At 35.6% G+C, this 25,694-nt stretch overlaps 1 protein-coding gene across 1 annotated transcript in view; it reads left to right on the plus strand.

The window, feature by feature from the left end:
* The window catches only part of LOC138713228 (cytochrome P450 4C1-like), a 61,507-nt gene extending 36,084 nt beyond the window's left edge, over positions 1-25,423 (plus strand). Inside the window, exons 8-12 of the mRNA XM_069845158.1 lie at positions 2,507-2,613; positions 5,204-5,272; positions 11,930-12,098; positions 14,571-14,750; positions 23,643-25,423. Coding sequence (XP_069701259.1) covers positions 2,507-2,613; positions 5,204-5,272; positions 11,930-12,098; positions 14,571-14,750; positions 23,643-23,794 — 677 coding nt within the window. The 3' untranslated portion in view covers positions 23,795-25,423. The remainder of the gene's footprint in view (positions 1-2,506; positions 2,614-5,203; positions 5,273-11,929; positions 12,099-14,570; positions 14,751-23,642) is intronic.
* The last annotated feature ends 271 nt before the right edge of the window (positions 25,424-25,694 follow it).

Here is a 25,694-nt window from a genome sequence, read left to right on the forward strand (position 1 = left end):
ACTATAAATTAAGACTTTATAATAGTATTAAGTTTTTTGACTTGTTCCATATTCTAGCTGTAAGCAATGTATGAATACCATGGAATGTTAATAAATACGAGTACAATACAATACAAAGTCCATTACTTCCAGGAATCACTTCTTGAATCACGGCTAGCTTCCAATGCATAGGTGGAAGGTTGTCTTCTTTCAGCAACACTACTGCACCTGGCTGGATGTTGCCTTCCTTCGTACACCACTGGATCGCTGCTGCAAGCCATTTAGATAGTCACACGACCATCTCCTCCAGAAGTCTTGATGCATCTTCTGGACGTGTTCCCAACGAGACAAATAATTAATTGGTGACGAGAATAAGTCTGACATTAAAGGGGCACCTATAAGAAAATGACTGGACTTAGATAAGAGAGATCATAAGGATCATTTGATATGGGCGTGGAATTGAGAACTTCTTCAGCTTGACATATTAAGATATGCATCTCGTCATATGTCAAGTAGTTGGCTCCAATGACACGTCTCAGATGGTGAGTCATGGGTTTGATGCAGTCCTCTGAAATGTGGAGAGTTGAGTGGAATGAAGTGCACGTTGAATTCTTTCTTAGCAGCAAATTCTTCCAATTAATGGTCCCTTCTCTTGATTTCAATAATTCATGCAACTCTCGTAGTTCGTTCTTGGTGCCTACGTTTATACCGCTGTCGCCTGTATATAATTGGGCATTTCCCTCATTTATCGTAAGGCGGCGATAAATGCTACTGATGTCAAATCTTTGACGAGCTCCAAATGAATTGTCAATCTTCACGACTCGACCAGGAGAATTGCTAGGGAATCTGATATTAGTCAGACAACGATGTGGAGGGTTCTGAATGACAGAAGATACCACGTTAATATGTACCAGCAGCTTGAAGGAGAAGATTTTGTATGCATGTATGTATTTATTTACACTGCAAGTGGGCATGCACCCGGTGGCAGTGGTATACACAATATAAACAATACACAATAAAGAAATGATAAGCAATAAATAAATTTACAATACACAATATAATTATACAATACACAATAGGCCTACAATTTTATACACAATACAATAAGAATACACAATATAATTTAACACAATAATAATAAAAAACATTTCAACCTACATTATTATGTATAGGCCCTACATAAGTTCCAATAGTCTTTCACTTTACTCTCATCTCACTCACTGTAGTGGCACTATGACGCATTTCACTGACACTTTAGCACACATTTCACTGACACTATAGAACACATTTCATTGACGCTATAAATTATCACTGATCGAAACTATTCACTGCATTGTAAAACCATAACTTCACTGACTCACCTCGCTTCACTGATACAACAGTTCAAATAAGTCAAATAATTACACCCTTATGCATACTGTACTTATAAACAGAACTACATTTAAACTAAACATTTCTAGTCTAAGACCCTCTTACACGCTATTTTTAAATAATTTACAATTCAAACCAAGGAAGTAACTCGTCAGGCTAAATAAATACATGTCACCTTAAACAAAATTAAATGTTAAATGTCGCCTTAATTTTAATTTTCACTTTATACACAACTTTTTTAATTATTCTTGAATCTCCTTAAGGAAGGACAGCCCTCAAAGACCGCTGCAGGTAGGTCATTCCAATCATTTATAGTTCTATTTAAAAATGAGAATTTACCTACATCCGTTTTCTGTTTCCTACATTTGATTTTAAAATCATGATCGTTCCTACCATAGTACGTTGGCTTTTCTAACCGAGCCGTTATGTCTACCCAGAGTCTTGTGGTTTTCTGCAAATGGTTGTCAGGTAAAAATCGTCGGTTTCATCGCAATATTCTTTGCACAGATGAAGCGACATTCAAGAGCAATGGCGATGTTAATATTCATAATGCTCACTACTGGTTTCAAGTCAGTGCTCTCTGGCTAGAGAAGTGGACAACCAGCATAGGCGGAGTGTCAATGTCTGGTGTGGCGTCTTCGGATACCGAATCATTGATTTAAATTTAAGAATCACAAGATAGAGGTGCCATTTAAAATTTCAAAATGGGGGTGGCTGGAGATGAGGGGGTGAAACTTAATATGCACTTAAGACTGGTTCGAAACTTCCCCCTCAATATCTAAATTGAGGTGTTCTTTGTTTAATGAAATTCAATTTAAATTTTATAGTTATTTTCACTGGGAAGTTTTGAAATGAACACTCTGTATTTGTGTGCACGTGCATGGTATTCTGAGATTCTGCGACACTGCTGGACCTCGTTTGAAGGCTAGATCTGCCCTGCTGGCATGCCTGGTCTAAGACATTCTATCTAGGACTCGCTTTACGGAATGCACGATTATTATTATTATTATTATTATTATTATTATTATTATTATTATTATTATTATTACTATTATTATTGTTGTTGTTGTTTAACGTTTATTTGTTTTTGATCAAAATTCCCTGAACAGTGTTGTGGTTCTCGTAGTAACATAGCTTATCTCTTCTCTGTTCTCAGCCCCCAACATGTCGCCTGTAATTCTCAAATTGCTTCAGGAGTTGAAGGAAAACAAGCTCTGCACTGACCAATATATAAATGGAGAAATCCATACTTTAATAGTTGGGGTAAGTAACAACAGGAGCTACAGTTCATCGAACAAGTGTGGCTTACTTACTTCTTGTTACATCAGGATGCTTTGAAACATTTGCTTCAGAAATTTACTATAAGCTACTGAGCAACTTCATAATAAAAATCAATGAAAGTTTTCATATCAGTGAAAACTTTCAAGAAGCCACAAGAACAGTAAATGTATCGATGAAATTGAGATTTATGGTAACATAACCTACAATAATACTAAGAAAGCATATACTTAGTCAATAAGAATGTCATTTAACATTCAACAGACAAAAACATCAAGAAATAAAACTTTCTAGATTCCTATTGCTAGTTGGAGCGATGAAATGTAGGCTACATGATTGAAGAGGATGGTAAAAATGGTAACATTGAAATTCTACAACACAATGACAATGCCAATATTATGTAATCACACAAGAAACAGAATGAAGACAAAACAACAGCACTACAGAGTAGAAACAGTTGAAAGGAAAGTAATATGATCATCGCAGGCTAACGGTTTAAAAGGTGATGTCAAAAATTTATCCACAATCGTTTAATAATGCCTACTTATCCACAATTACTTCACCATGATAACGATACTGATTATCTCTCTTAGTACAGTAATCCATTCATTACCGCGCTCACTGCGATAAGTTCCCAATTGAAGGTAGGCACCTATATCAATTCAAAATATCTTAAATATTATTAGGTTGGTATAGCAATCCATGACTTATCATATATCAATTGCAAATATTATAAATTTTATTAGGTTGGTATGGCAATTCATGACTAACTATATATAAATTACAAATACCATGAATATTAATAGGTTGGTATGGCAATCCTTGGTTTGCTACATAGTAATTACAAATATCACAAATATTACTAGGTTGGTATGGCAATCCTTAGCTTGCTATATAGCAACTAAAAATATCATAAATATTACTAGGTTTACATGACAATCCATGGCTTACTATATATCATACAAATTATTAGGTTGGCATGGCAATCCATGGCTTGCTATATATCAATTGCAAATATCATAAATATTACTAGGTTGGCAAGTCAATTCATCGCTTACTATTATATCAATTACAATTACAATTACTCGAAGAGAACGGCAGTTACGTAGACTTTCGGCTCCCCCCTACTACCATTAATGCATAACACAATGTCAATACGGCAGTTGCTGTCGTCTGCGATATAACGAACTTTCCTGTTGATTTTCGAGTTCGTCATTGTTTGGCGGTTATTTTATGCTTATTTAAGTTGTGTTAACTCTCGCTAGTGGTTTTATATTTTATTTTATCCGTCTTACTAGTTAGTTTATTACTGTAAATATTTTTGTTTTATCACTAATATTATTATTGTTATTATTATTATTATTATTATTATTATTATTATTATTATTATTATTATTATTATTATTATTAATGAATTATTTTGTATTACTATCTCTGTATCATCTTCGTTACGATTATTCTATTATTATTATTATTATTATTATTATTATTATTATTGTTGTTGTTGTTGTTGTTGTTGTTGTTGTTACTATTATTTCCATCATCAGCATTATTATTTGATGTCTCTAAAATTTATGTAGACTACTGGACTGTACCCGAGCACGAGCATATTTCGGGTATATATATATATATATATATATATATATATATATATATATATATATATGTATGTATGTATTCATTTCAAATGTAAATTGTAATTAAATTTGAATTTTGAATTTTTTGAATTTGAAAAATATAAATATTACTAGGTTGGCAAGTCAATGCATGGCTCACTATTATATCAATTGCAAGTATCATAAATATTACTAGACTGACAAGTCAATTCATAGCTTACTATTATATCCATTACAATGTCATAAACATTACTAAGGCATGGCAATCCATAGCTTACTATTATATCCATTACAATGTCATAAACATTACTAGGTTGGCATTGCAATCCATGGCTTACTATATATCAAATGCAAATATCATAAATATTACTAGACTGACAAGTCAATTCATGACTTAATACATAGCTTTCGCCATCTTTAAATGACAACTACAGATGAGAGTATTTTTGGAGAGTAAGCCTACTCTATTCTTTCCTCCAGTAAAAAATAATAAAGGTTATATAAGCCTTGGTGCATATGTTGTAGGTCATAAGTCATCTTTCATGTTAGGCTGCATTCCTAGTTTATAAAGGTGAGGTTATGATGGTGAGCGTACCTAAATGTATAACGAGTTTTCACTTAACTTATATTCTCATTCAATGGCAGACCTTATCACCTTAGGAATGAATAATTGTCCTTCTCATCGTAGTGACAACATTCCGGAGGAAAGCACATAATCATTTTTCTTATTACGCCTAGCCTAGCAACGCAACAGGAAAGTTGTTTGGAAACACGGCGCGCGGTTGCTAAGGGTGTGACGTTACACTAATGTCGTCCTTTTTGGGTCAGTCTTGGCCAGGTTGTAAATGATACTGACTTCAAATTTCCAGACACCAGACTATGATTTCTTCACCCCCTTCGGGCGTTGAGAAAGACCGTTCGTTGACTGTTACAGTTACAGCTTCTTGTCTGTATTTCAGGGATCGGATACTAGTGCCACTGGTCTGGCCTTCACATCTTGGCTGTTGTCCAGACATCCACACATCCAGGTCAGTACTAACGTTCTGCTTTACAGACGCTATGTATGGTTCAAGTTTGTCGAGTATGGCGAAGTTCGATATTCGTCTATGTTCGCTCTGCAGGAAGAGGACCAGGGTGCGAATTGACGGGGGGGATGGGGGATTTCCCCCCGTTGCAATGTTATCCCCCTCTCATAAATTCATATTAAGGGGAGAGCATGGTATTTTTTAAAACTTTTTTCCTATTTGGTGTAAAATATTAATTTTTTGTATGTAGAGAGCTCATAGCTGTAGCAACTCAACCAAAAATAAATATTTTGAAAAAAATTATTTGGGGCCCCAGATTTGAAAAAAAAATACCCAATGCAGGATTTTACTAAAACCGATATATCTAAATCATTTTTAAAGATAGATTCAAACAGTTTTTTTTTGCAATGTACTTGCAAAAGCATGCTCTACAATCTGTCTGTAACAGAATTTTGATATTAGTCCCTACGTTTGTAAAATAAGCAATTAAAATTTAATAACACTTTTTTTATTTCCTTTTTCGCAAACAAACGGGCATATTTTAAAAATGAAATCTATTAACAAACTTCTGTTACAGAAACAAGTTTCCTAACAGTCTAAGGAATGTGTGTTCTAAATTTCATGCATGTATCTTTAATACTTTAGAAATTATATCCATTTTTATCTGGCAATGTAGCAAAAAAATGAAGCTACCGGAAACAACGATAAAGGGGGCGTGTGATTTAAAAATCCATAGCGCAGGAAGTTTAAAAATGGCGTCCTAACATCTGATAAGGGCACAAATACCCATAAAATGTTATGCAATGTATTCCACACATAACAAGGAGTATTTTAAAGATTTTTTTTTAAAATTTCATTTACCGGAAACAACAATGAAAGGGGGCGTGTGATTTAAAAATCCATAGCTCAGGAAGTTTAAAAATGGTGTCTCAACATCCGATATGGGGCACAAATACCCACAAAATGTTATGCAATGCATTCCTCACACATATCACAGATTATTCTAAAGAATTTTTTTTTAATTTACTCATTTTTCACCAAAAAAATATCGTCCTCTCCCCTTAACATTGCTGCCAAGGAATAACTTCTATCCCCCCCCTCACAAAATATAACTGTTTTAATACGAGCATACATTATAAAGTATAAAGTAAGCAAAGAAGAGACTATTGATGAAATATCATCACTGACAACAATTAATAACTTAGGAATTACACATCTTATCATAAGCCTGCTCATGGATATAATTATTATTATAATCAAGACGCAAGAGAAGTAACTCAGAGCAACCAAGAGTTGAGCCGTATCGAATGAGGATAATAATAATTTTATGTATGGTGTTCTCTATCTAGGATTCTATCCCCTTACCCTATCAGAAATCTTAATTCGCACTCTGAAGAGGACTGCCGTGTTTGTTCCACCGTGTTATAAAAATATTCCCTGTCCCATCCATTCATGGTTAACTCCTGAAGGATTTTAGCACATACCTTGCTAATAGTTTTCCATATGAAATAAGACGAAGTTTGTAATGTCTTGGTTGCCTCTCTCACGTTTGAATATTGCAGGATTCTAGTCAGTACAATGCAGTGCAGTCAGGGATCGATGGCGGGCTTAAGTGAGAGCGGCAATGAACCTCCTGGTTCTCTGATAGCCGTTTATAAGTAAAGGCGGCTTTACACTGAAGCAAGCATAGGCAATCACGCAGCATGCGACATGATCGCAAGTTGCTCACTTGTCTAGGCGGCAGCACAGTCGCATACGGCTTGCGGCGCCAATCCGCGTGGTTGCTCTATTTCGCAAGCTTATCCACCGCTGATGGGTTCAGCCACTGCCGTCGTGATCTAATACAGGCCGTAAGGCAGACCACGTGACTCGCTTAACAGCTGATCGCGAAGGGCGGTCTTTCAACCATATGAATTAGTTGCAGTACATGAAGAATAACATATATTTCTCTGAAATGCAGTGTAATCGCGTCAGTAAAATTTTAAACAGTGACTGTGAGACACTTGAGACACAATTCACTTGCAACATAAGGTATAATATTATTTTTAGTGTGAAAATTACTTTGTTGCAGGCAAAGTTCCTATGTGTAATACCTGCCTTTATTTCGATTAAATATTGCGTCCTTATGTGGTTAAGTGAATTTTTGGTGTTATAAACAGTAAATATTTGTAATAATATACACGTGAAAGTGAAACATTGACTGGGATGTAAAGTAAATTATGATTAGGCCTAAGTGCAGCGTTACTGATGTTACTCTTGTCTAATCCATTTTTGTCAGTTTACCGTATTTGTTTTATTAAATTTAAATTATTGCGCCCTTCTTATGTGTGAATAATCTACATTATAAATAATACGTTTGATAATATACACAATTTGAACTAAAAGCAAGATACATATAATATATTATGAAAAATTATACCTTATAGTTTTCATTACTTTTACAGTATCTAGTATTGTAATTAATTGAAATAAAGCACGGTCGCTTCATTACGAAATTCTTGCACACTCATTTAAGCACGTTTCAACAATTTTCAGTTGCATCGCACGCATATTTTGATGTGTTGACATTATAGGTTATGTTTACTCTATCAGTACTTGCCTTATTTCTATATTCGCAATTATGCATAATAATTAAGCATAACGCTACGTATAACTTGTAAATGCAATTTGTCTACACTTGAATTGTATTTATTCGTTTCATACGGTACTCCAGTCTGATTAGTTTAATATGTTACCAGGGCTAAACTAGCGCTGAGGTAGTTCCCTTCGTATTCATACACCTTGCATATACTAATTAGTTCGGTTAGTTCAGGCTTTTATTATGCCTTGCTTAGAGGATGAAATGCATCTCCACAAAAAATAAATTCAACTGTTTTCAGTTCAGAAGTTACCGGAATTATACCTCAGCGTTCGTTTAACCCTAGTTAAGTAATATAACCGTATGTACATTTCATAGGAGGGATTGTGGTGAATTTTCTACCTATAAGTAAGGAAGATAACCGTGTTCTGAAGTTTAACCTAAATATATTCTTCTTTATTAAATCTCAAAATAGCTTTCGTTCTCAACTTAAAATGTTGGCGCAAATAGGTTATGTTAACATGGTGAATTCTCTTCACATAAAAATAACACAGTTTTATAATTATTCCTGCCACATTATGCAACAAATAAATGGAACTAGCCGGAACTTATGCACACATTACATTGAATAACAATTTAATTGTATTATTTATTTGTTCCCTACTATACTGTCGTATTTAATTCTATTTATCTAACCTACCAGATGAAGTAACACACAACCGTACGTACCTACACTAATTTCGTAGGAGGGACTGTGGTAAATTTTCTACCTACAAGTAAGGAAGATAGATGTGCTAAATTAAAATCACAATATAAATAATTCTTCTTTATTAAATCTCAAAATAGCTTCCATTCCAAACTTGAAATGTTGATGCAAACAGGTTATGTTAACATGTAAAACTCCGTTCACATTAAAATAACACAGTTTTGTAATTATTTCTGCAACATATTATACAGTAAGAAGTGAACGTATCTTATACACACATTACACTAAATAAAATTGAGCACTGACACGCATTCAAGTAATATATTTCACTCAGCTCCGTATACTCAAATAGAAAAGCCCGACTCATCGAGTAACGTCACACATCCTGCATTACGGCCTGGTTTAGATCACGATGGCAGTGGTTCAGTAGTCCAGTCGCATGCGGCACGATAAATTGGGATACAATTTTTTTTTTCGTTTTTCTTTTCTGTTTTCTTTTTTTCCGCTTTTCTTAAACTAGTACGTACACAACACCCATGCCCGAGGCGGGACTCGAACCCACAACCTTTCGGACCAAGCGATAAAGACAAAAATAAAACAAAGCTTCTAATTGAAGAATACCATGAAAATAACATTTTGTGGGACTTGCGAGATCCCAATTACAAAGATAATAGAAAGACGTTGAAGTTATGGAAAAAAAAAAATAGCTTTAAATTCGATTGAGGCAGTAAAGGAAGTTAAAGACACAGTAAAATCTTGAGAACAACATTCCACAGCTACAGGAAGAAAAAAAGCTGGTCAGCTCTGGGTGATCAGTGGGTGCATTTCGCTTCACTGTGTTTTCTTCTTGATGTTGACGCGCCAAGAAGGTGACTTTCAACTGATGAGAATAATGATTCCGAGGCAAGTGTTTGTATTTAGTGATCAAACGCATTTTACGTAAAATTAAAATAATAGAATACCTGTTATGAAAGAAATGCATTGTCAGGAAAGTAATAAAGAGCCAGTTTAATTATTTAAATGTCTTTATTGTACACAATAATAGCAATGAACATTTTCCATAAATATTTTCACTTTCAGCACAAATCTTCAGTTTTATGCCAAATTTGAACAGGGTAAATACCTCTAAAAAATATAAGTGCCTTGCCATGGGACTCTGACTTCACTCGACACGAAGTAGGCTTTAAACTCATCCCTGATAGGCTCTGCTGCTTCTTTCTGTCTTCTAGGAAGTCTCTGAAGGTCTAGAATGCCTGTGTCTCTCTTCGAGTTATATTTCGCCATGCCCCCGGAAAATTGTTTCATCCTGTCTTTCACACTCGAAACTTCCTGACCCGTTTTGTGTTCTCTAATTTCAAAAGTAATATTTTCGGAATATACAAAATGTGCAATGTAGTTTTCAGCTTGTATACTACCTCGATAAATCATTGGTATCGGATTTTGAAATGAGAGGAGCTACCTTGTTCAGAAGATAATCGAAGTCCTCTTTACTAATTCGGATAAAATTTCTAAACAGATAAGCGTCGTCAGCAAGGAGTTTATTTAAAAAGTCATTGCGGTATACAGGGTGTTTCAAAAATACGGGGCATAATTTCAGGTATGTATTTCCCACATGTAGACAATCAAAATAGTTCATTACAACATGTGTCCGGAAATGCTTCATTTCCGAGTTATGGCCTTCACAACATTGAAATTCACCGGAACGTTTTTCTTTCCGCAGGTCGTTGCCGTCAAAGGAGACATTAAGAGGGCACTCTGACAGTTCATTCCGAGGCGAAGGTTACATTCAGTGTTGTGTAGGCGTTAGACTGTGCGACATGTATTCAAATCAAGAGCTGGCAGAGATACACTTCATGTACGGTAAGGCGGACGGCAATGCTGCCCTAGCTCGTCGTTTGTACCAGGAGAGGTACCCACAGCGACAATGTCCAGATCAGAAGACATTTGTACGTCTCCGTTACCATCTGTGCGAGTATGGAAAATTTAACTCTCCTGGTTTGGGAAGGGGACGACCAAGATCTACAACTCCAGAAGTAGGCTACAGGAGGAGATTCTGGAGGCTGTGAACATGACTCCTTCTATCAGCACAGCGTTGCAAGTCAATGTTCCTCATACGACTGTCTGGAGACTGTTGAAAGAGTATCAATTGTATCCTTATCATTTGCAACGTGTACAGGCCCTGTCACCAGCAGATTACCCTGCACGAGTTAGGTTCTGTCAGTGGTTCTTGCAGCAGTGTGGTGTAAATCCGAACTTTCCTGCCTTAGTATTATTTACAGATGAAGCACAGTTCACACGAGATGGCATAACAAATTTCCACAATCAGCATGTATGGGCGTATGAAAACCCACGTGCAACTGTTCCATCTCAACACCAGGTGCGGTTCTCCCTCAACATGTGGGCCGGTATTATTGCTGATCGATTAGTTGGACCCCATGTACTTGTAAACAGACTTACGGGTCAGGCGTACACAAACTTCCTGGAAAACACCATACCTCATGTTTTAGAAGACACTCCACTGATCAATCGTCAACACATTCACTTCTTGCATGATGGCACTCCTGCACACTTCAGTCGTACGGCTCGCCGGTACTTGGATCGAAGGTTTCCTGATCGATGGATAGGTAGAGCTGGCCCAATTGCTTGGCCTCCACGCTCCCCTGATCTGAACCCTCTCGATTTCTACTTGTGGGGCCATTTAAAATCATTGGTTTATTCGTCTCCGGTGCCTGATTTGGAATCCCTTCGGAATCGAGTTGTGGCATGTTCTGAGGACATACGCAATACTCCTGGAGTTTGGGATCGTGTTCGCAGGTCAATGAGACATCGATGTGAGGTCTGTATTGAAGCAGGAGGTGGACATTTTGAACATCTTCTGTAATGACAACGTCCTGCAGAAAGAAAAACGTTCCGATGAATTTCAATGTTGTGTAGGCCATAACTCGGAAATGAAGCATTTCCGGACACATATTGTAATGAGCTATTTTGATTGTCTATATGTGGGAAATACATACCTGAAATTGTGCCCCGTATTTTTAAAACATCCTGTATATCACTATTTATGAAGATCTGCCTGCACCACATCTTTCTCTGAATAAGTTTCCTTCTCCTGTTCAAAAGTAGGCAGGCAGCAGCAGCATCTGTCTGCACCGACATCTCTGCATAAACTCGCTCAAATATTAAAGCAACCAATCACAATGGGCGTAAATGAGTCGGCAGCATGCTGCAATGATTGCTCCCGACAGCATACTGCGTGGCAACACGAGTGGCAACCAACGATAGCATGCTGTAGGCAACTAGTTGCCTCGGTGTAAAGGCCCTTAAGTTATAATTGTTGCGACAGTATGAGGAGAATTTGAAAGTAGGTGTATTCCAGGATCGGGTGGTGCAGGAGCTGCAACAGATATTCGGTGATTCCGATCGCCCGGCGACGTACGAAGACTTACAGCAGATGCAGTACCTGGAAATGGTTCTCAAGGAATCTATGAGGATGTATCCCCCTATTCCGTTGGTAGGAAGGAAACTCACTCAAGACTATAAGATTGGTAAGTACACCTGATCGTCATCTTCAATTATCTTCTACACACAACTCGTCTATTTCGCGGCGCATTCTTATTCACAAATTCCTGTTTATTATTCCTCTAAATCTAACTACTCTGTCTTCGACTCTCTGTCACAGTGTTTACGTTCTGTTAAGAAAAACTGTGGAACATTTTTGAAAGAAACGTATTTGTTAATGTTATGTTACTTAAGGCCCCATTTCTCCAAACACATTTAATTTTAATTGTCAGTTGAAGTATCTTTAATTGACACTTAGAGTGACTATGCATTTCACCAACACAAATTCGGCTTTACGCTCTCATTAAACTACATTATTTTAAGTTAATTGTCAGTATTTCCGTAGGAGATGATTATTTTATTTTAATAAAATAGACAAATATATTTGCAATTTTTTTCTATAATCTGCCTTCTTCTTAGTCTCCACATATGATCCATATATCTTAATGTCATCTACCATCTGAAAACTTCTTCTGCCCCGAACTGTTCTCCCGTTCACCAATGTTTCCAATGCATCCTTCAGTAGGCAGTCTCTTTTTAGCCAGTAACCCAGCCAATTCCTTTTTCTTTCCTGATTAGTATCATTCTTTCTTCACCCACTCTTTCCAGCACAGCTTTATTTCTTCTTCTGTATCTCCATTTCACGCGCTCCATTCTTCTCCATATCTATACTGCAATTGATTCTGGTCGTTTCTCTTCACTTCGTTGTATTATTATTATTATTATTATTATTATTATTATTATTATTATTATTATTATTGTAACTCTAAAATTCAAAACAATAATGTAGTTCTGTTCTTACAACAATAATCACTTTTTATAATTGAATGTAAACACTCCCGTCAACAATGGGATTTCCACTCCACACAGCAACACAGTATTCGTTATAGCACTCCACAGACGACAATGACAATTTACTTGGATTACTGAGAACAACAATGTACTGCTAATCTTAACTAATGTTCACAAAGCACTATTTACAAATCAGAACAGTCAGTTCTCAGTTCACAGTTCGTTTGCCTTGGCTAGTTCTTCTAGCTCAGTCACTCGAGTTCACAGTATCTCGAACCCCAGACCTTCAGAGACAGTCCACTGAACTTCGAACTCAGGTCCTCCAACTGCGGTCCACTGCACTCGGACTCAGGACTTCGGACGCTCACACAGCTGCGGACACACTCAAGTCGAACTCCGGTCTCGAAGCTGGGTTCACTGCTACACAAGACTGGCTGGCTTGCTGTCCACCGACTATAACAACACTGCTGTCAGCTCACTTGCGTCTCTCCTTTCATAACCAAACCATAGTTTCCAGAGAGCACGATGCTGGAAATTTCTACTTCTACAGAATTCTGTTCTCGCGCTTCTTCCTGGACGATTCTGTTCGGAAAGGTTCGTCCCCCCTTCACCTCGCAGAGCGAAGCAGCCAGGGCTTTGCATCCCCCTTTGCCTCGGGCCGCAGTGTACCACCCCTTGCGTCTGTCCCCACCAGACCCAAACGGCTGCAGCCCTCTTCGCTGCGTCGCTCGCTTTCTCGTGCGCCCCGCCCTCTGTGGAACGCGATCGACCCTCGGCTGTCACATTATTATTATCATTATTATTATTATTGTTATTATTATTATCATTATTATTATTATTATTATTATCATCATTATTATTATTATTATTATTATTATTATTATTATTATTATTATCATTATTATTATTATTATCATTATTGTTATTATTATTATCATTATTATTATTATCATTATTATTATTATTATTATTATTATCATTATTATTATTATTATCATTATTATTATTATTATTATCATTATTATTATTATTATCAGTATTATTATTATCATTATTATTATTATTATTGTTATTATTATTATTATTATCATTATTATTATTATTGTTATTATTATTATTATCATTATTATCATTATTATTATTATTATCATTATTATTATTATCATTATTATTATCATTATTCTTATTATCATTATTATTATTATTGTTATTGTTATTATTATTATCATTATTATTATTATCATTATTATTATTATTATTATTATTATTATTATTATTATTATTATCATTATTATTATCATTATTATTATTATTATTATTATTATCAGTATTATTATTATCATTATTATTATTATTATCATTATTATTATTATTATTGTTATTATTATTATCAGTATTATTATCATTATTATTATTATCATTATTATTATTATTGTTATTATTATTATTATCATTATTATCATTATTATTATCATTATTATTATTATCATTATTATTATTATCATTATTATTATTATTGTTATTATTATCATTATCATTATTATTATTGTTGTTATTATTATTATTATTATTATTATTATTATTATTATTGTTATTATTATTATTACTATTATTATTATTACAAATCAAGAACATACTTACCAAACAACATTTCTGCATTTTTACAGGAGATTACGTCATCCCTGCTGGAGCCAATTTATTATTTTATATTAAAGGAATACAGAACGACCCAAGGTACTTCCCAGAGCCTCACAAATTCGACCCAGATCGTTTTCTCCGGGAAAATGCGAAGGACAGAGATCCTCTCTCCTACATTCCCTTCAGTTATGGACCCAGAATTTGTGTGGGTACGTTCTTTAATGTATTACAGTTGGGACGGTCGTTCTGTGCCGGTGTGCTTGGTTACTTGAGCAACAGAGTGAGTTTATAGAAACACGTGACTTACAGCCTCGGCTGGGATCTGCAGCGTGTAGTGACATCATCATGCGCAGTTGGTTCCAAGATGTGCGATGAACGGCGCATTCCACTCACAGTTGTCCAGTATCACTTATCACTAGACATCGGATTTTTAGGCACTAAAAATTGCAGTTTTAGGCGCCTAAAATAAGCTCAAAATTTGTAAAATTAGGCTTTATTTTAATGAAAATAGGCATTTTAGGCACATCAAGGTATCATACTTATTTCTTTCACTGAAAGTTTTAGTTATACACTAAAATACGCACAAAAAGTATGTTTAAACATTAAAAAAGAATACTATATTATATTTATAAACAGAGCTGCACAAATTTAATATATTGAAACTAATGAAATAATGATTATTGATATCAAGATTACTCATTTTAAGTTATTGAAATTCAGTTCCATGCTCAGACTTTATTATAATTATCTGCACAGTACACCACCAGAATTTTTTCTAAATTCTCCACAGTTAACCTTTGCCTTTTGTCACTGAGAATCATTTTGAAAGCAGAAAAACTTCTTTCAACCGAAACTGATGTGAGAGGCGCAAATTTTAAATTAGGTACAATAGAAACATCAATACTTACTGGAACATTTACACTTTCCCCCGATATCACTCTTGATACTTTTTCCAACAATGAAAATCCTACATTCTTATTTAATACGTTGTCCCACTTATTTTTAACTTTTTTCCCAGTTTCGCCCAAAGCAGAATGTATGTTCACTTGAGCTTCCTTTACTATTGCTATTTGGCTACAAAGAGATTGTTTTTCACGTTCTAATTGTTCAATGCTTGCAGGTATGAAAGAAAAGTTTGATGTTATGCAGGCAATATCGTTATTCACTCGTGAGTCATTCAGACAATCTTTCACTGCTTTCACACACGCTGCACTATCAGTTTCAGGTAATTTATCAATAACTGTGACCACTTCTTTAAAATACTTAGAATAATACACCACTGACTGAATCCAGGTTCCCCATCGTGTAACAACCGGCTGAGGTGGGAGTGGGATATCTGGAAAGTTCTCTCTGAATATTGAAATCCTGGATGGGGCTTTACAAAAACATTTTTTTGTGTTAGAAATAAACGAATTGACAAGAGGAAATTCATTCCGGATTGTTTCAGAAACCCTGTGAAGGCCATGTGCTAGACAGGTTACATGCGTGAGGTTAGGATAAAATGTTTTAAGAAGTGGAGCTGCAGCAACCATGTATGAGGCAGCATCAGTACAAAACAACAGAACTTTAGAATCCTCTATATTACCTTAGTATAAAGACTGTAGGCCTTTATTTACAAAATAAGCAATGGCTTGGCTATTCACTTTCGAAAGTTCCTTAACACATACGAGGTGTGGAATCGAAGGTCCATCAGGACTAAGTTTTCCTACTACCATATTTGCTATATACCTATTCATAGGATCTGAGGTTTCATCCACAGAGACCCATATGTAAGAATCACCTGTATCCTCCCGAATGGAAGCTAAAGTTTCATTGTATATTCTAAGTAATTTTTTCTTAGGGTCGACTCAGATGGGATATTTTGTTTGCAGTATTTTTGTAAAAACTGTCTTAAAACCGGATTTTCAATTGCATTCCAAGGAATGTTAGCAGCAACAAACGCTCTGGTTAAATCAGCATAGAAATTGCTGCTGAGATTGGATGAAGTAGGCTGTGTTAGTAAAGTTTGTTGCAGTTGATTTTTCTGCTGAGCTTTAGCCTTATGAGCCGCTCCTTGCACATGCTGCTTTAGGTGGCACTTCTTTTCTTGCGAAATCTAAAAATGTAAAGTAAACTGAATTAAAATAAAATCCTAATTGTTGTATTGCCGTATTTCTATCACAAAGTTAGTGGGTTCGAACAATCAAAATTTTAATGACCTGCAAATACTTTAACTATCGGAATTTAAAAGGTTAAAATGTAGTGGTCTTAAAAAGAATTATACCTCAGGATAGCTCAGTCAATGTATAAATATTATAGGCCCACTCATTAAAATTAATAGAATTTATATATTTCAACTATTGTTACATACCTGTTTGCTACAAATCTTGCAGAATATTATTTTTCCATCATAAGTGAATTCTGAATATTCTGTTAGCCATTGCCGGATCAATGTAGATTTTGCACTTATATTTTTCGGCATTATCGCGTTAAACTTCACAGGAAAACGTCCTACCACTCAAAACTTCTCAACACAAATAAGGTGAGGGAAAGAGCAACTGTTAACGAGCATTCAAATGAACCGTTGTTATTGAGATTCAATTGGACAAAAATACAAAGTTCCACTTATTGTTGCATTTCCTGGTAGTGTTAACACTAGGAGGGCCATTCTTTTAAATATTTTGTAACGGTTTACCCTACTAATTCGCAGTTTTACGACTTTTCATAAATATTTCAAAAACACTCTTTCTCCAAAAATTGTGATTTTATGACACTCTGAAGGGCAGTACAGCTAATAGGTTTCAGACCGAAAACAGTCATTTTTATAGTATAGTATATCTCTGAATCGGTAGCATCACATGTTGTGATTGTTGCCTGCTTCAAAACTAAGGTTGGTTCTTTGTCGGCATTTATGCCTCCAAACATGTTAAATTCGGTGAAATCTATTGCGAGTGTCGTGAGATTCAAAACATTTTGTTTCCTTTATCAATGGTTTCATGGCCGGTGTGAAGCAAACTTTCCACTTTTTAAATGCCTTAAATTTCGCAGTGAATGCATGTATAAATTATAAAAAGTAAGAGTAAAATGCGAAACTTTACCGTGAGTTAGGCATTTTTAGGCGAATATTAACAAATTAGGCTCTAATAACCGTTTTAGGGCATTTTAGGGCACTATAAAACTCTTTGAATACCTTTCAATTTCCATGAAACACAAATATTAATAATTATTTTTACTTTTCTCCTAAAGAAACAAAATAGGCATTTGCCCTAGAATCCGATGTCTGGACATCACTTCCATAGACGAACACAGGAATAATTCAGTTAAGGAAAAATTCCAGTGCTTTAACCAGAAATCGAAGTCGAGAGCGCATGAACTGTAACCAGAAGTTCTGACCACTACAACATTAAGTTGGTCATACAGGGTGTAGACCTAACAACTTTAATATTTAGAATATCTGGAACATCTTCCCTGACACGTTCTACGTTGATTAAACCTAACATACCTATTTCCGAAATTGAGAGGTTACAGAGATAACAGAGCTGGAAAAAATAGAACTTCTTGCAGCTCCAAGCATTATACCGTTTATACAAGGCCTATTTTATGGCATTACCAAGTAGAGATACATAAGAAACATTTGAAAAGCAGTGAACGAAGGAAATTTTACTTTTAAGAGAAATTAAATTAAAATTGTTTAGGTTGCTAAGGAAACGAATCAGACAACAGTTTAAAATAACGGTTGTGAGAAAAATAAACCGTACTGTGACTAATCTTTTTATTGAGTTTTGACCATTAAAACATGCCTTTTGTGTACACACATCAGGAATAAGCCGACATAGTTCATGTGTATAGACTGTGTGATGGCAATGCAACAGCAGCTGTTTTGGCATATCAAGCACGGTTCCCAAATCGTAGGATTCCTAGTGCACAGGTATTTTCACGTGCCTATTGGCAAATTTCAAGAAGTACAGTGTTTGGAATCTTAAGGACATTTTTTTTCAACTTTGCACTGCTTCTTTCATACTCACAAGTAGTTGATATTAAAATGTAATATGGTAATAATAAAAATAATGACATAGACATGTCACTTTCGGAAATTGGTGTTACTTCTTTCAGTATTCAGCGATAAAATTAAACTCAAAAATTTAACTTTGGGGTACAAATACTCCAAACCTATAGAACTTTGGATATAGGTATGTTAGGTTTAATCGACGTAGAACGTGTCAGGGAACATGTTCCAGAAATTCTAAACATTAAAGTTGTTACACCCTGTATAATGCCATATAATGTGACATAAAATAATACAATAGAGGAAATGAAATAACACACGAACCAGGGATATTGAACAGATGGACGAAGTATGTAGAAGAGTTATGTAAGACACGGAATCGTCCAGATAACTTGGCTATAGAAGACGAAGAAGCCACATCAGAGCACAAAAAAGGATTTTCTATTTTAAGGGAAGAGGTTCATCTAGCGCTTAGCGAAATGAAGAATGGGAAAGCAACAGGAGAGGATGGAATTCCCATTGAACTAGTGAAATGCTTGGGTGAAGACAAGAAGAGAATTCTATCATTATGCAACGAAATATATGAGAAAGGCGGATGGCCTGAAGATTTCACGGAAACAGTGTTGCTTCCAATAGACTGCCGAAGAAAAATAATGCCAAGAAATGTAAGGAGTTCCAAACTATCAGCCTGATATCGCACTGGGCGAAGATTCTTCCGAGAATACTGAATCAACGTTTATATTCTAATATGGAAGAACAGTTGGAGGAAGAGCAGTTTGGTTTCAGGAAGGGAAAAGGTACGAGAGATGCAATTGGACTACCACGAACTATCGGCGAAAGATACCGAGAGAAGAATGAAGAAGTGTATTTAATATTTGTGAACCTAGAAAAAGCGTTTGACAGAGTGGATTGGAATAAACTGATGGGGATTCTAACGGAAGTAGGCGTGGATTGGAAAAAGAGGAGGCTGTTCAGTAACCTTCATATGAAACAGCGAAGTCAGGACAGAAGAAGAAATGTCGGGAGGAAGTGAAATACGGAGGGGAGTACATCAAGAATGCCTTTCATCATCTACCCTGTTCAACATCTACTTCAAGGAATTACTGAAGGGCATAGGAGGAATGATAGTAGGAGGAGGAAGAAAAATAAAGTGTGTAAGATTTGCTTATGATATGGCGTTGTTAGCAGAAGAGAAGATGATACTATGGAATATGTTACTGAAGCTAAATGACAGCTGTGAGCGGTATGGAATGAAGATAAATGCCAACAAGACGAAGACCATGGTTATAGGAAGAAAAGTAAAGAAAGTAAACGTGCGAATTCGAAATGATGCAGTGAACCAAGTGGACAGCTTCAAATACTTGGGGTGTACTATAAGCAGTAACATGAGCTGCTGCCAGGAAGTCAAAAGGAGGATAGCAATGGCAAAGAAACCTTTAACAGAAAAAGAAGCATCTTCTGTGGACCTCTGGAGAAAGAATTAAGGAAGAGACTAGTGAAGTGCTTTGTGTGGAGTGTAGCATTTTATGTGGCAAAAACATGGACATTACGACGAAGTGAAGAGAAGCGACTACAAGCATTTGAAAAGTGGATAGACTATGGAGAAGAATAGAGCGCGTGAAACGGACAGACGGAATAAGAAACGAAGCTGTGTTGAAAAGGGTGGGTGAAGAAAGAATGATGCTGTAATTGATGAAGAGGAAAATGGATTGGCTGCATCACTGGTTGAGAAGAAACCGCCTTCTGAAAGATGCACTGGAAAGAATGGTGAACGGGAGAAGAGTTCGGAACAGAAGAAGATATCAGATAACACACGGGTCATATGCGGAGACTAAGAGGAAGGCAGAAAATAGGAAAGACTGGAGAATGCTGGATTTGCATGAAAGACCTGCCCATGAGCAGAACACTATGAATGAATGAATGAATATGATTCAATATTGAAAGTTTTCGCCACTGGAAAACGCGATTATATTTCTCGAAAGTACTATACTAACTCGGTACTACTTACTATATGCGGCCTTGGTTCTGTGTGGAGGACAGTTGGAACTTCATTAGTAGAGAGGGTGGAAGTGAAGTACATTAAAAAACTCAGGTACAATAAAAATTGAAGTAAAAATAAAATGATGTACCTGTATAATATATTAACCTCTAAGGAAAGTCGTTGGCCTTCTTAAATATGTATCTTTGCATATATTTCTTAAGCAACGTCAAACTTACAGGACGGTAACTTTCATGTGGCTTAATGCTGATGATGTAATACAAAATTAAGGACTAATCTAATGTTCACGAAGCGAAATCTGTTGCACATTGCTCGAACCATCAGTATACAATATACTTTGCATACTTCCACTCGGTAATGAGCAAAGCTCGGAACTTGGGGACTTGTGTCTTTGAACGTGGCTAAGCGACCGGACTTCAATGTCAACAAACTCCCGCTTCCAGCACAGAGGTACTGTCAGGTCTGCTATAAAGGTGGTTCCTGGCTGGAACAACATATTGATAATATTATGGTAGCTCGAAACACGTAATTTTATAGCATATATATAAACATGCAAAATATATCAAATTTACAGTTCTGCTCCGTACATTTTATTACAGTATATGACTACATGGATTCGAAGATTTTCGAACCCATAACTTCTTCCTCTGTTAGTTAAACATGATTTGAAACGAAAGAAACTTATTTCCACGTCACATGAAGTGACGGGAGGAAACTTAAAATACTGAATGTTTTCACTGTCACTGTTTCCTTTTCAATTTTCAGCAGTTGCTAGCTGATCTCGTATCTGAGAAAGATAAGTATCCTAAATTTTTCTCGAAAATAGTTTTCAATTTCTATGTCACTACTAGGGAAGGTTCCACTACGACTTGATCCATGGCTATGGACAAATTTTCCACCGATTTAAGAGACTGCAATGTCTTTCAATGAATGCCAGTTTCCAGTCTCTAGTTTATGTGTGGCACAACTTGCAAAATATAAACACTTCATTCGAAGAAAATAATGTATCTCCTCAGAATTCCTCCACGAAATTCTGTACCTCAAATTTAAGAAATATATTTTCGAACTTCTATAATACCCATTCGAATACCACATATTTTCTCATTCCTCTAACAGACCGTTTACCTGTAATTCTCTGAATGTCATTGGCTTCGACATGACACAGTTTCTTCGTCCGTCTTCCTGTCATTCGATGTGACCACTTTCTTAGTACACACGACTGTCCCTGAGCACTTGCAGGGTGAGCTTTGTGTACGTTGTACCTTAACCTTACTCAAGCACACGACACACAAGTCCCCAAGTTCCGAGCTTTGGTAATGAGTTTTGGAATAATATTCTGGGGAAATTCCACAGATAGTATTCTATTACAAAAAAGAATAATTAGAATAATAGTAGGTGCCAAATCTAGGGACTATTTTCAAAAAGCTACAAATAATGCCCATGGCTTGTCAGTATATCTTTTCATTAATAGTCTTCCTCGTATGTAATCGTGAAAACTTTGTAACTAATTCAACAGTTCATAGCATAAATACACGTCAAAAAATGACTTTCATATTCCATCGGCAAGTCTATCGTGCTATCAAAAAGGTGTGCGTTATATGGCAGTAAACATTTTTAATAGCCTCCCTATCGATATAAAAAATGAAACTCAAAACATAAGATTATTTAGGGCCAAATTAAAGAAGTACCTAATTTCTCACGCCTTCTATTCTGTAGGTGAATTCATGACATTCAATAACACTTCATGAAATTGATACTAAAACTATGTGTTGTACTAGTAGACTATATTGTAAATCTCGTATATATATATATATATATATATATATATATATATATATATATATATATATATATATATATATATTTCATCTAGACTGTGACTATAAATTAAGACTTTATAATAGTACAGGGACATCATTTTATTTTTACTTCAATTTTTATTGTACCTGAGTTTTTGAACGTACTTCACTCCCACCCCTTCTACTAATGAAGTTCCAACTGTCTTCCAAACAGAATCAAGGCCGCATATAGTAAAAGGCACTGAGTTAGTAAGTATAGTACGTTTCAGAAATATGTTCGCGTTTTCCAGTGACGAAAGAGCTTTCAATATTGAATCATATTTTCGCACAGGTACTGTCCGTTTGCCTACGTCGCATCCCGACTTCCCCCACCTGCTTCTGCTCGCCCCTCTGTAAAAGCTGGGCTGTCTTAGCTCTTTTCTGAAAACATTAATTTGTTAGGAACTGGACGTTTACGTAATATTATACAACTGTTTAAAATAACTTAAATAAAAGGCTCTCGTTAAGTAATTAACTGTCACGTGATTTCCCCCCTTTCTACGATCCTGCGGCATAACCACTTGGACGGACAGTAGATGGCATGTCTGAGTAATTTTATCTGTGCGGGTCGGGCAGAAGTGAAGATTGAATTTAGAGTATATAAGGTACTCTTTTATAGAGTAGGTACAGAATTATTTCAACATGAGTTACTAGTACGAAGGACGAAACTGCTAATTGGAATTAGATGCAATAGTCTATAGTGCGATAATATGCACAAAACAACTGAAGCCTGTATCGAAATGAACGGCCACCATTTTCAAATATGTGTTTAAATATTCATATTATGATTATTTTTCAATTTAACTTCTTTCTCTATATCGTACGCTAATGTGCTGTAGACAGTATAATATACACCGTATAATGAATACGTTCGCATGGATAACTCAGTTCGTGAGTAAAAACACTTATTGTTAATACAGTACTGCATTTTGATTAAACAAAAACTTAATGAAAATTATCGAACTCAAAATCGCGATATTTCCTAGTTTACGTAAATACATGAACTATTTTTCTTTCCTCCTATACCTAGTAAAGTGATTTGTTTGTGTTTTACGCCAGTATCATCGAACTCCAGTCATGGAAGGGGATAGCGAACAGTGTTTCTGGTTCTCTAAAGGTATAGCTAGGTTAATATTAAAAATGTTAGTAAAAATAAAATGATGACTCTGTATTAAGTTTTTGACTTGTTCCATATTCTAGCTGTAAGCAACGTATGAATACCATGGAATGTTAATAAATACAATACAATACAATAGGCCCACTGTATGTCTGTTTTCAGGTCAGAAACAAGGGATGTTTTCGATGAAGACTGCAATGTCTGGACTGCTACGACGTTACAAGCTACTGCCAGGCACTATTCCGCTGTCTCTGGACTACAAAGTGAATCTTATTTCAAGCACTGGCATCACTGTAAGACTGGCTGAGCGATGAAATAAGAGACTTCGAAGCGAGGACGCAAACCCTCATATTAAATCTTGTGTTGAGGTAAAGGAAACGACGGTTTAGTGCATACATGTGTTAAGTATATTTTCCGGTCAAATTGAGTTAAGTACAAAATCGAAGTCCTGTAAGATGTATCTTTACTGTGCACAAATGTGGGAAGTGAATACTAGGAGTTTGCTGTGTTATGTTTCCTTTTTGAGAATAGATGTTAATTGAAGTGTAGTTAAGTATTGAAAATTAAAACTCGTTTTCCTCAAAATTAAGAAATTAGTACCTACAACATGTGTGCACTAAGCCATTATATACACGTACATCTTGATTACACAACTTTTAACACTATATACATGCATATATAGAGGAAAGGCCCAAAACCGGACTCCCATTTTGTTTTTGATTTTTTAAAAACATAAAACAGTAAAAAAATAATGTTTTAAAAGCATGTAATATTTACTTTATAATGTTATGCACCATTTACATTTTACTTTTAGAAAATATAATTAAAAATTGGTATGAAAAAAAATTATTTTCAATAACCTTACATTTTGGCGATTTGAAAAATAGTTGCTGAAATCGGACCCCTTGTAAAAATAATCAAAATAACACTAAACAAATTTAGAAAAAGGTATTAAATAAGAGAAAACATAATCTAGTTTCAAAGTATAAGTATAATATTACAATTACAGGTTTTAGTTTTTAAAAAGAGATATAGGATGTATTCAAAAAAGATACACAAAACATACAACAGAATTAAATCGTTTAGCGACAAAAATCGCAGATGTTCATGTCCTTTTCAGTCCCAGCACATAACGCAAATGACCCAAAGTTCCCCTTTAGAATCCTCCGAAAATGTTCTGTCACAAAACACACATACCAAGCATCATCTTTGGATGAGGAAACTTCCGAGAAAAGATCCAACTCAGATATTCCAGAGGTCAAGTTGTTTTCATCTTCAGTGCTTCATTCTTTCACATTTTTTTTTTTTTTCACAAAATTTAGACGCTTTTTCACGAGCCCTTTCCCTTTTCTTGAAGGCTGTACTTCTGAACGACGTTCTTGGCCGCAATTCCTTTTGCTTTTTTAGCTTCCACCAATTGGGCTTTATAAGACGTAGATGTGATGACTGTAGAACTGCAGGTCTTTCGCCCCTATTCGAGAACCTCTTTTTTAATTTTGCAATGGGAGTGATGTCAAACGGGCTTGTCTTAGAAGATGTGGAAACCTGAGGATCCTCAAGTGTAGCTGATTACAGAGGAACACCCTGACCTGACGAAGATGTTGATGGTTGATTTGGGTCAAACTCTGCAATAACTTGTGGTTCGTTCACATCACATTGGCAAACTCGATGAAGTGTCGAAACCACTGAGTGAAGTAGTTCATTTGGATCCACCCTCAATGGTACGCTGTGAAGATTGTTCCTTCCTTCCCCATTATTCTCTTGAAATTTGGAACAGAATTCCAATAGAATAAGAGTGTGTACAAATACAGGTAGACTTTAAACATGAAAAAATAAGGGGTCCGGTTTAGGCAACTGAAGGGGGTCCGGTTTACGCGACTATAGCGAACATTTTGTTAACTCAATAGATTTTTAACCGAACATCTAAATTAAACGGTTTAATGACAAGCAGTAACCTTAAACCTTACCATTTAAGGATATATATATATATATATATATATATATATATATATATATATATATATATATAGATTGAATGGCTTATCTGCCAATATCTAGGAGAAAAAAGACAAAAACAAAAAATGTAGCACCATGTAAAAACTTTTTCCACTGTCAAAACACGTAATTGCAGACTGATAAGCAACAAGTGAAGCGGGCGACGTGTGTGCTCCGCTACAGAGTGGTAGAAGCCTAAACTACTATTTGCACTTAGTA

Source organism: Periplaneta americana, chromosome 2 (genome assembly GCF_040183065.1).
Source record: "Periplaneta americana isolate PAMFEO1 chromosome 2, P.americana_PAMFEO1_priV1, whole genome shotgun sequence".
Taxonomy (NCBI): domain Eukaryota; kingdom Metazoa; phylum Arthropoda; class Insecta; order Blattodea; family Blattidae; genus Periplaneta; species Periplaneta americana.